The sequence below is a fragment of the Sphaeramia orbicularis genome, chromosome 20 (assembly GCF_902148855.1).
Source record: "Sphaeramia orbicularis chromosome 20, fSphaOr1.1, whole genome shotgun sequence".
NCBI classification, from domain to species: domain Eukaryota; kingdom Metazoa; phylum Chordata; class Actinopteri; order Kurtiformes; family Apogonidae; genus Sphaeramia; species Sphaeramia orbicularis.
The window spans coordinates 3,063,336-3,075,614 of record NC_043976.1 but is presented as its reverse complement, the minus strand read 5'-3'; the positions used below and the strand labels follow the sequence as shown (position 1 = coordinate 3,075,614).

General features: G+C 40.3%; 1 protein-coding gene across 1 annotated transcript; it reads left to right on the top strand.

Annotated features, from left to right (window-relative positions):
* Nucleotides 1–1,784: 1,784 nt before the first annotated feature.
* Nucleotides 1,785–11,596, top strand: eci2 (enoyl-CoA delta isomerase 2). Its single transcript, XM_030123660.1, has 11 exons — nt 1,785–1,946; nt 3,829–3,890; nt 4,169–4,272; nt 6,158–6,256; nt 6,396–6,587; nt 7,288–7,357; nt 7,447–7,549; nt 9,291–9,411; nt 9,504–9,593; nt 10,795–10,938; nt 11,016–11,596. The coding sequence occupies exons 1-11, from the start codon at nt 1,891–1,893 to the stop codon at nt 11,169–11,171; spliced, it is 1,197 nt and encodes a 398-aa protein (XP_029979520.1). The 5' UTR covers nt 1,785–1,890; the 3' UTR covers nt 11,172–11,596.
* Nucleotides 11,597–12,279: the final 683 nt, after the last annotated feature.

Genomic DNA, 12,279 nt, shown 5'->3' with positions numbered 1-12,279 from the left:
ATAAATGCAGATGTGCTAAAACTTCCCCCTCATGGTCTGCACTTAAAAATGAACTCCTTTTGTTTAAAAAGTGTTTGAAAATAATTGATAATGCCCAAGCTAAGAAACTGTACACACTAATAGAAAATCTTCAACTGTGCTGAACCCCTTGTACTTTTTTTTTTTTTTTAAATCGAATTATCTTTTATTTGTATAATATTAGTTATTTTATTTTTACCTTAAGCTTTCAGATATTTTCTGATTCATATTACATGTTGGAGGTGTGATTTTCTTATGTTATATTTGCACATATGGACAGAAATGAGTATGTCATTTTGTTTATTTGTTATATATTTGTTCTTGTTACAATAAAAAAAAAAAAAAAACCTGTAAATTCAGAGTCGCTTCCTATTTAACGTCACTGCGCCGCACCGTGGACCCCCGACCGCCCCCACCCTCGCACACACACACACACACACACACACACACACACACTGTGTCCGGGTCTCATGTGGACCAGGACAACAGACCCTCCTGGAGGACCGACACTTACCCACCGACCGGTAGCCGAGCACGGCGATTTTCCGGGACTTGGCCTGCGGCATGGCCTTATCTGGAGCCTCCGGACAGACGGAGCATCACAGCTCCCGCATCACCTCCCCCTGATGCGGCCCAGACGCTCCGCACCTACCGCCCCGCGCCCATTGGACACGCATACTGGGAGGGGCGGGGTTTCGGTGGCGGCGCGTTATCTCATTGGCTATGCTTAGAAAAGGGTAAAGGGTTAGACGTTACATCAGCGCCGCCATCTTACCTGGGTACAGCAACCCACGTCCATGTATTTTAATTAATTCAAGTTTTTGTTGATTATATTGGCTATTGTGTTGAATTTCATGCATTTTAATATATATATTTTTAAGTTTGTTAGTATATATATATATATATATATATCTTAAAATTTTTGTCATGGTTCTGTTCATTTTGTTCCTTATTTTGTCAATTTCTTTCTTTTAATATTGTGAATTTGTGGTGATTTAGTTATTATTTTATTCATGATTTTGTTGATTTAAATGATTATTATAATTTTTCCTCGTCTTAATTTTTTTTTTTCCATTTTGTTGATGTATACATTTTGAATTTTTGTCCATGATTCTGTTCAATTTTGTACTCATTTTGGTCAGTCTTTTTGCTGATTTTATTCATTATTTTTTAATTATTAAGTCCTTATTCCTCTTTTTAATAATTTTTCATAATGTTATACATGTTTTAAATTTTTGTTCATGGTGCTGGTCATATTTTCCCTTTTTTCCTACATGTTCATCTGTTGTTTTCATTTATTTTTATTTTATTTTGTACATTTTCTTTATGATTTTGTTTATTACTTTGAAAATTGTCTCTCACTCGTGTTCTTCTTCTTCTTCTTCTTTTTTTTGGGGATTACTCATCTAATTGAAAGAGTTGATAGTTAATTTACATTATAGACTCCAAGTTACCGTGAGTCAGAAGTTTGTATCATTTCTCCAGTCTGGGTTAAGTTTCCATTATTTTTTATCTAACTTTATTTAGAACACCACACTTTACAATACAAATATATCTTTTTCCACATTAAATATAACAACAATCAGTTGCGTTCAGTTTCTATCACTTCGGTGGTCTTTACTGAATCGTTGCGTGAATGAAGGGTCATAGGTCAGTGCTTCCCCTTCCAGGATGGCGGCTCCGTGTTCCGTCCTCTTACTTCCGCTTCAGCGTCAGCCAATGGGAGAGCGCGCAGTTGAGATGTCACGAAGAAGGCGGGAGCCGCGGTGTAAACACAGAAGCTAACGGAGGCTAAGCTAGTCCTCCTCCCGCTCCTCCTCCTACTCCTACCGCCTCGTCCTCCCGCACTTTGACCCCCATCTCCGGGTTTAAATGGCCGGTGTCGCCCTGAGAAGCTGCGCTGCCTGGCGTTTGGGGCAAATAACAAGGTGAGAAAAAACGAATCTATCTTGTTAGCTGAAGTTTATGGTATTATATCGGAGATTGAAGTGGTTTTAAGTGTTCATTCTGTAAAAAAAATCGCCAACGGGTCACATTAAAAACACAATCTACTCAGAGTTTAGTGTTGGAAAAGACCACATAAATGTGTAAGGCTGTTGGGATAGTGTTATGTCACAGTTTCTGTATTTGTTTAGCTAGTTTGGAGCACAAACACCTACCAAAACAAGCTAACCAACTAACAGGCTAATTCTGTTCTTCAAACCACAGTAAAAGTTTTTTTTTTGTTTTTTTTTTAATGCTGAAAAGTTGGGTTTGTGTTGTTCCAATCCGTCATTTAGTTTAATAAGTTTAGCTCCAGCTAACTGGTCAGTTTGTTCTGATGCTGGAATCAAACAGACAGTGTTTCTGTAACAGGAGTCTGTCACCTTTGTCCCACATTCCCTGCACAGGGCTATGGCATGAGTCCACTCCAGTTATTCACTATCTGTGTCTTTAAGCTGCAGGCAGGTGTCAGTCTGAACCACGAAAGTGTCCAGGGTTAAAGTTCACAACCATAGGAAGCTCCACTCATTTACTTTACTTACACTCCTCTGCAGTTGTTCAGAAATTGTGTCCCACAGGTTAACCCTTAAAGACCTAAATATCCTCAGGTCACCATCTTGCTCAGCACTAAATGTACTTTTGTTGAAGGAAAAATGTTTTATTTTATTGCTGAATACAGCTCTTGAGTATTTAGCCTAGTTGTTTGTCTAACAAAGTTTTCCATTCATTCATTCATCCATCATCTTAACCCGCTTAACCCTGGAGCCTATCTCAGCTACCTATGGGCAAAGGTGGGGTTCACCCTGGATGAGTCGCCAGTTCAGTAACTTTAATGCACAAAATGTACTTTTGTTTAAGAAGAAAAGGTAATTTATTGCTGCAGCAATATGTGTTGAGTATTTATTATGGATTCTAATTGTTGTCACCAAATGTTCTTGTTAATGGAGAGAAAATGTATCTTGTTGCTGCAAAAAATATAAATAAGACCCATCGTTTTGTTTTCTATTTCTGCAGTTTATAATCTGATTAGTCAACTGATCGTTACAGTAGTCGATGACTGGTCAACCATTGAAATAATCATTAGTTGCAGCCCTTTTTAACAGTCAGGCAAAGCAACTCATCTGGATATTTGAGCCTCTGTGTCATTTAAAATCCTCTTAAAGATGTCGATAGAGTCCACATCCTTCAGTTTAAGGTCATTTTACAAAAGGTTCCAAACAAAGGGATCTTAGAACCAGGCCAGAAAACCATCGATTAGAGTCATCCACAGGAGAGATTGAATGTCTCATCTTCATCTCACATCCTCCCTGGATGATGTGATAATTTTTCTATTTTCTTTTTGTTGATTTTTGTCTAATTTTGGTGGACATTATTTGCTTTCTGGCTCTGGAGGGGTTGAAAACATAAATCATATTAGTCTTTTACCCTGTTTTCAACCAGACCATAACAGCGACATAAAGTTGATCCACTCTAAACTCAACCATTAGTGTCTGTTAGTGATGTTTTCCTTGGCTTTGATGCTGATCTCCATCTTTATCCCACAATGCCTTATGTTCAACACCTCAACACTCCAGTAAAACTTGAATCCCATCACCCACCGTAGACTCATGTTTTATCTCAAATTGACAGAATATGACGCATTAGAATTATTTTTTGGGGTGTTTTTTATCTTCAAAGTGAGGCTAATGTGTCATTTTTTTTAGATAATCTGACACGTTGATGCAGCGTCAGGCCTGAGGTGACGACAGATGTTTCTGTGAATCGGTTTCCTGTTGTTGACCAAACATTTGTCTGGTTTTGTTGTAAAAGTTTCCTTGTTTCCATCAGGATGGTTGGATCCTCCATTGTTCACAGAGTCCAGGTCCACACCACATCTTCTCCACTGATGGGTAAGTTTCCACCCCTTTAACCCCCTGTGACCATATAACCTGTACCTGTCCTCCAGAGCAGATTTGCACATTTTTACATGTGTTTTCATTTAATGAAGCATTTTCATTTCCCATACATCAATATGACCCTTAAATCCCAAGTGTTAGCATGTATGTGAATAAAGATTGTAATAAATTAAGAATAAGTAAGATTATCAGCTCGTCATATGACTGTGATCTTAACGAACCCTCATCATATATTTACTTTTTTTTTTTTTTTTTTTTTTGGTCACGTTCAGGTGCGACGGTGGAACAGTTTGAGCAGGCAAAGAACAAACTATCGACGCTGAAGAATGACCCAGGAAATGAAGTTAAACTGAAGATCTACGCTCTGTTCAAACAGGTGAAGTGGATTTACAGCCGCAGACCCAAACTAATTGATGCCAAACCCAAGTGAAGGAAGGTTAAACTAAACTTAAGCACAGTTAAACCAAACTAAGAGATGGTTTAAACAGACTAGAGGTTGGTTAAACCATGTAGAAGATGGTAAAATTAAACTAAAAGATGTTAAAACAGACTAAATTTAGTACAACTAGTCTAAAAGATTGTAAAACCAAACTATTAGACGGTCAACTCAGGCTAAAGATGGTTCAACTAGACGAAAGTATAGTTAAACTCAACTAAGATTGGTTTAAACAGACTTAAGTATCATAGTTTCATCATGTTTTCTTCAAACTAAAACTCATAGACACTTATTTTAACAGTGACTCAAAACAACACTGTTTTATAATGCTGACTTGCTCATAGTTTGCATTATAGCTCTGTTAGCTTAGCACTGTTAGCTTAGCTCTGTTTTAGTAAAACCACAAATCACCTCTCTTTTCTCTTGGGTTTGTGTCATCAGTAGCTGAACTAAAGATCTGTTTGAATCCAACAAACAAGGTCAGAACTATCACAATTTAGTTTGAACCGTGGATCAACAAACGGCAATTTAACAAAGATAAGAACATCCCATAATAACTTTATACCTTCATCAGCCTCAGAATCAAACTCTTGTAGAAGAAACACTGTCGTTTCATCAAACTCCTTTCTTTATATTTACATCTGAGTCCAGTGGAAAAAAACAACAGCTTCTACTTTTAATCACTTCTTTTCATTGAGTCTGACAGTTGTTTCTTTATGGTTCTCATTCTCACAGAGTGAATCCCCCGGCCTGTCACTGGAAATAAATTCACTTCATATCTCTAAAATCCAATACATTGGCATCTTTGGTACAAGTTCACCGATCTTTACTATAAACACTGAGGAGAATTTTAGATAATTTTTAAAATATTTAACAGTAGAAATATTACATATAAGAACAAATGTTTGGAACAAAAGTGTTAGAAATGAGGAAACAAAGAAAGTATAAAATGTGGATGTTTGGACACATCTATGTTTTGTCAGTTTTAGTCTACTCAGGGATTTAAGGTTTGGTTCAGTTTAAGAACAAATGCAACTGTGTTAAAGGGTTCATATTAATTAAACCCATTTTTCTTAGTCTGTGCTTCATTTCTTTGTGTATTTGGACCCTAATAGTTCAGACAGTTTAAATTTGAACCCTCCAGCTGCTGCAAAACTATCTTCATATTCAATTGGACAAAAATCCAGTGGATTTCTCCAAACTTTTTGAATTCCTTCTAAATTAGTTGCGTCTCTAATTCGTTACGTCTCCTCATTTGTTCATATCAGGTCCAGACTTCAGACCAACATTTCTCTAGTATTTCTCCATAATTGTTTGTCGTCATCAGCGGTTGTAGTCCAGACTGAAAATATGTCCAAACTTGGAGCCCATTACCTCAAATGTTCAGTTCAGGACAGAGCAGCACAGCTGACAACCTGGAGGGGGTGGGGCCTGGAGCGCCTCATGTGCATTTAAAGGGCCAGCGCTCCAAACCACCTTTGTGGTGTCATTAGTCAGAAATAGTGTTGCAGATGGACCTGTGGAGTTGAATAAATGAAGAATTCAGACCCAAGCAGAGCATTTACAGTTTATGGAGACCACAAGGAAATGTGGGAAAAGGAAGAATAACATTTAAAAAAGACAAATATCACTGCTTTAAGGTTTGGAAAAAGATCAATGACGGGGTTAAGGTAGTTCGCAGAGTTTATTATGAACACTACGAGGAGAATTTTAGATCATCTTTAAGTGTTTGACAGTAGAAATAGAACATATCGACCCTTTAAATAAGATGGAATATTGAACTTAATCCATATTTATTGGTACTGACTAAGTCCTGGTCCTCCAGTCCACTCAGGGTCCCTGTAACACCCCCAAACCCGGGATGCTGGACTTTGTCAATAAAGTCAAATGGGATGCGTGGAAGTCTCTGGGGTCGTTGTCTCAGGTAAAACTGCTCTGTCACATCTCCACCTTCATTGTCTTTGCATGAAATCAAACATACAAAACATTTAAAAACACCGTCACAGTCTCCTGATCTCACGGTTCCGCTCACAACCACCTTGTATTAATGTCCTAAATCTCAGGAGGACGCTAGGCAGCAGTACTGCGACCTGATTGGCTCCCTGGTACAGGCAGAAGGTGGAAGCTCCACCCCGGTGGCCGCACAGCCTGCTGGGAGTTCAACCGCATACAACACGCTGCTGGTCACCACAGAGGATGACATCACCACCATCAAACTGAACCGACCAGCCAAGAAGAATGCCATCACCACCGAGGTGAGCGACCGCCGCAGAGACAGGAAGAAGGTGCCGTCACCAGGGGTGTGGCTTACAGCAGGGATGTTGTCAGGGGGAGGGGCTATTGGCTGCTCTAGATGCAAATGTGAATGTTTTTATTGTTGTCTTTGTTTCCAAAAATGCCTCAAAGATGGTTTTGACTTAATTTCTCTCAACATTGATTTTTTTTTTCATCCATGACTCCATTTATCCATGTTCTTCCTATGAATTTCTGTAATATTTTTCATGCTCTGTCTATAAATAAGAATTTTCTTCCACATCTAACCATCTACTTTCATCACAGCTGACTGAGGAAGAAAAATCTACCATTAAACTTAAAGGAAATATTGAAGTTTCTAAACTATATGGACATAAGTATGTGGACCCATCATGTCTCCAGCTGTCAGATGTCCTGTTCATGAGGATCGGACACAGAAACATCAGTATTCATAATCATTAGGATATTTATCCCAATAAAAATCTATCTTATAACATTAGTCATTATTGTTTTGGATCTCAGACCCCTGTTAGAAAAGAAACAACTGAATTCAACGTGTCCACAGACTTTTATCCACATAATGTATAACATGTTATAATTCAACAGTAAAAGCTTCTCCTGTGTTTTCTGTGACCGCTGTCATCAGTGGCTTAACAGCAGTCAGAATTAAAATGGTGAATCCCACCGTGTCATCTTTTTCAGATGTACAATGAGATCATCGCGGCGCTGGAGCAGGCGGCGAAAGACGACTGCGTCCTGACGGTTTTCACAGGTATGACACAAACCGGTGGGACACGTGGATCAGAGAAGCTCTAAGCGCCGGTCTTACATTCTGCTGTTCTGTTTTTCTGTTCTCTGCAGGAGCCGGAGACTTTTACTGCAGTGGAAACGACCTGACCAACTTCACCAAGATCCCAGAGGGAGGGGTGGAGCTTATGGCCAAACAGGGTGGAGAGCTGCTCAGGTGACCGGTTCTGGTTCTGTTGCTGTTGTTTTCATCCCAGATGTTCTGTTTATCAGTGTATTTGACACAGAGCGCTGCACCAACCTGTGGGTTCGTAGATCTTTAAACCGTACCTGTAGGGAATTTTCATTTCTATCCGAATCTTCCAAAGATCTCGTATAATTCTCACGGTTCTGTCTGTAATTTACTTTATAGCCCATGGTCAAGTAGGTGTTGTCGAGTACCAAGTCACTGCTCTGTTAGTCAGACATGTTTCGTCCTTCGTGGGCTGGTCCAGCACCGGTACTGACCCAGACTGGTTGTATCGTCCCATTACCTGGACTGAGATGGGCTGGTCCCTGATCCCGTGCAGCAGACACCAGTATAAAGCTGTGTTTCCACTACGCGCTATTGGCTCAACTCAGGTATCAGGTACTGTTCCTGGAGACCGTTTCCATAACAGGATACTACCGACTTTACAGTACCTGGTTGTCATAGTGACGCTGTGTGTAACTTCCATGACATCTGCTCAGAGTTGCTGATAAACTCGTTCGTTGTGTGTTGTCCCCTCAAGCACATGCTAAATGTTTTCATCGGCACCAAGGACAGAAATGTTTACCACTCAACATAAGAGACTCACAGTGGTACACCTCCTTCAAATCACAATTTAAACACTGGCTGAAGGAAAACCAGGGCTGCGACCATCAGTAGACTGTCCACACTGTGTAGTTCTGTGTGTTTTTAGGATGTTTGGCCTTTTGTCGATTGTCGTTCTTGTCACCTGTCGAGGGACTACAGACGGAAATTAGCACTGTGCTACAATCTGACATATTTACAGCTGCAGTTGTTGTAGATGTTCATTAATATGCACTGTCCCTAAATTAATTAATTAATTAGAAAGCAAGTAAATACCTCAGTAAATAAATAAAGAAGTAAATAAAAAAATAAGTAAATAAATGAATAAGTAAGTAAGTAAGTAAATAAATAAATAAGCAAGTAAATAAATAAATAGATAAGTAAGTAAGTAAGTAAATAAATTGATTGGTAAGTAAATGAGTAAGTAAATAAATAATAAAATAAATAAGTTAAATAAGAAAATAAGTAAATAAATAAATGAGTAAGTAAATAAATACATAAGTAAGTCAATAAGTTAATAAATTAGTAAATAAATAAATAAGCAAATAAATAAGTAAATAGAGTAAGTAAATAAATAAGCAAATAAGTAAGTTAATAAATAAGTATGTAAATAACTAAGTAAATAAACAAGTTAATAAATAATAAAATAAGTCAGTAAATAAGAAAATAAATGAATAAATAAACAAACAAATAAATAAATAAGAAAATAAATAAACAAAATTAATTAATAAATACATAAAACTAAATAAATATATCATTTAAAAAATAAATAAAAAATATAAAAAAAAAATAAATAAAAATGAAAAGTTAAAAAAAAAAATGTAATGGAAGCGCAAAAAGTCCGAATCGAGTCGAGCCGGTACCATGTGGTGGAAAAGCAGCTTTAGTTTTATATGAACATCTCTTCTGTTCTGCAGCAGGTTTTTTTGAGAGTTTTGTTTTTCTGTTTTCTATGTTGAGAATGATTTAAGGAGTCGTAGAAGCCTGTCATCATTCAGACAACAGAGGTGTTGAATTATTGTCTAATTACAATATTATCCGTTAACTTTCACCACTGTCTTTTTAACACTGGTTTGATGAAGCTCGTGCATACGTTTTTGTTAATAAAACTTAATCCTCCAAACAGGAAATACGTGAAGGCCTACATCGACTTCCCGAAGCCGCTGGTTGCCGTGGTGAATGGGCCAGCCGTGGGCGTGTCCGTCACAGTGCTGGGACTGTTTGACCTGGTGTATGCTACTGAGCGGGTACGACGGCATCCGCCTTCACCCCCATCGTCATAGACCTTCATGTTGATGTGATAAAGTGTAACTGGGTTTTGTTGTTGGCGTTTCCTCAGGCGACCTTCCACACCCCCTTCAGTCAGCTGGGCCAAAGCGCCGAAGGATGCTCCTCCTACACCTTCCCCAAGCTAATGGGCGCCGCCAAGGTACCAACTGTTATACAACAGGAAGTCAGCCATTTTGGATCCAATCTGAGGAGCATTTTGTCTTATTAACAGGCCTTTTAGATGATGTTTGCATGTTTTACCGGATGCTGAAAGTGTGAAGTCAAATGCATTTTAGTCCATTTTTTTAAAACAGTTTGTCAGAAAACTCATCATTTACAAGTTTGTCTTTAAAGGTTCCTTAAGTGTCCACTCAGGAAAAGGTCAGGTGTAATATAACTGAACACGTAACCATAGTGATTGTTGACCAAAGGGTTCTGGATGATGTTGTAGGATGTTTAAGTTGTTATACTGCTCACAGCCACTAGATGCTGGTATTGAGACCTTAACCCCCCTCCTCTAGATGGTCCCTAAACCCCGCCCCTTCCTCCACATATTGAGCTCCCTCTAATCTAGATATCAAGACCTAAACTCCACCCCCTCCACCAGATTCCAAGATCTAACTCCACCCCCTGTAGATATTGGGACCTTTACCCCGCCCCTTCCTCTAGATATCGATACTTAAACTCCGCCCCCTGCTTTAGATATCAGTCCCCCCACCCTCTCCTTTAGATATCAGGACCCAGACTCCACCCCTTAATCTAGATATTAGGTCATAAGCCCCACCCTCTCCTACTGATATCAAGTCCTAAGCCCCTCTCCCTTCTTCAGATATCGGGACCTAAACCCACCCAAACACTCCTTAAGATATGAGCCGTAAACCCCACCCCCTTTTCCTGACATCAGGATCTAAAACCCACCCCTTCCTCTAGATATGAGCCTTAAAACCCCACCTCTTCCTCCTGACATCAGGCTCTAAACCCCACCCCCTCCTCGTCACATCAGGCTCTAAACCCCGCCCCTCCTCCTCCTCACATCAGGCTCTAAACCCCGCCCCTCCTGATATCAAGCCCTGACCCCTCCCCCCTCCTCCTGACATCAGGCCCTAAACCTCGCCCCTCCTCCTCCTGACATCAGGCTCTAAACCCCACCCCCTCCTCTTGACATCAGGCTCTAAACCTCGCCCCTCCTCCTCCTGACATCAGGCCCTAAATCCCGCCCCTCCTCCTCCTACATCAGGCTCTAAACCACGCCCTTCCTCCTGGTATCAAGCCCTAAACCCCACCCCTCCTACATCAGGCTCCAAACCCTGCCCCTCCTCCACCTGACATCAGGCCCTAAACCCCGCCCCTCCTCTCCTCAGGCCAGTGAGATGCTGCTGTTCAATAAGAAGCTGACGGCGGTCCAGGCCTGTGAGCTCGGTCTGGTCACTGAAGTTTTCCCTGACAGCACCTTCCAGTCAGAGGTTTGGACCCGACTGAAGGCGTACGCTAAGCTGCCGCGCAATGTAAGCCTTTGAAACAAACCCCGCCCACTAAACGGTCGGTCCAGGAGACTAACCAGCTTGTCTTCCTCCTCCCACAGTCACTGGCTTTGTCCAAACAGCTGATCCGCTCAGTGGAGAAGGATCGTCTTCACGCTGTCAATGACGCTGAGGTGGAGCGACTGACGGAGCGCTGGACATCCGACGAGTGCTTCAACGCCGTCATGAGCTTCTTCCAGGCCAAGGCCAAGCTGTGAGATAGACAGACAGACAGACAGGAGGTGTGTGGTTGTAGGGTTATTTGTGGCTGTTCATGGTGGACTTCATCAAACACACCTCCACGGAAACATCTTCACTGCGTCTCTGTGGATTAAGCCTGCAGCGGTTAGTTCAGGTTTACATGTCAGACTCAGATCCAGTGGTGTCTGGACTTTAGGAGGTCATGAGGTTAGAGACGGCAGCATCTATGATCCGGTGCACACATGGTTAAATGAAGGTGTTTGGAGCGTAAGCATATCGTGACCCACAGAGACACAGTGAACTACATGAACACGGTGGGAGTCATTAACCCTCATGCATCACTCCGGACATTTTTTTTTTTTTTTTTTGTAATTATCTTTTTATTTGGAAAGGCAAATGTCCATCACATACATTAATTACAGCCTTAGTCATTCAAAAACACCAGGGATGGATGTAGACAGTTTGAATGATTATGTCCGTACTGCCCTTCCAGGAATGACCTTTACGGACCACTGATGTTTAGTTGAAGCAATAACACAACAAAACAGAATAGGAGAGTGCACCACCTCATACAAGCAAAACATCACATAAACTAGAAAAGCACTCGGAGAGCGCAGACCTCCGCCAAGGCAGATCAGCCGATCACAACCAAAATTTAATAATTTGTTCCTTGTGCCAGTATCAACATTTCCTGAAAATTTAATCCAACTCCATCCATAACTGTTTGAGTTATCTTGCTAAGAGACAAACAAACAGACAAACCCTGATGAAAACATAACCTCCGCCGTTCCTTGACAGAGGTAAAAAAAGGGTATGTTAACACAAACTGTGAACAATTTTATCCATTTTGGGCAAATTTTTCCTCTTCATTTGGAACCATTTTGACTATTAGTGCATTCGTTAGCCTCATGGCATAGTTGGCTAAATCAGAAGTGTTGAAGTCATTTTAGTTCAGGTTCTACATTCAGCCCAGTTTGGGATAAAGTGGATCAGACCAGTACAATAATAACAAATAAAACTATAAACAGTGACAACTCCAATTGTTTTCTCTTTGTTATAATGTAATAAACTAAAATTACATAGCGAAAATGTTTTTGGCCCAATCCCAATTCACCCCTTGGCCCC

Coding starts and splice junctions, on each gene's coding strand:
- eci2 (XM_030123660.1), top strand. CDS start 1,891: ATGGCCGGTGTCGCCCTGAGAAGCTGCGCTGCCTGGCGTTTGGGGCAA. Junction 7,550..9,290: donor CAGGGTGGAGAGCTGCTCAG/GTGACCGGTTCT, acceptor TCCTCCAAACAG/GAAATACGTGAAGGCCTACA. Junction 9,594..10,794: donor AGCTAATGGGCGCCGCCAAG/GTACCAACTGTT, acceptor TCCTCTCCTCAG/GCCAGTGAGATGCTGCTGTT.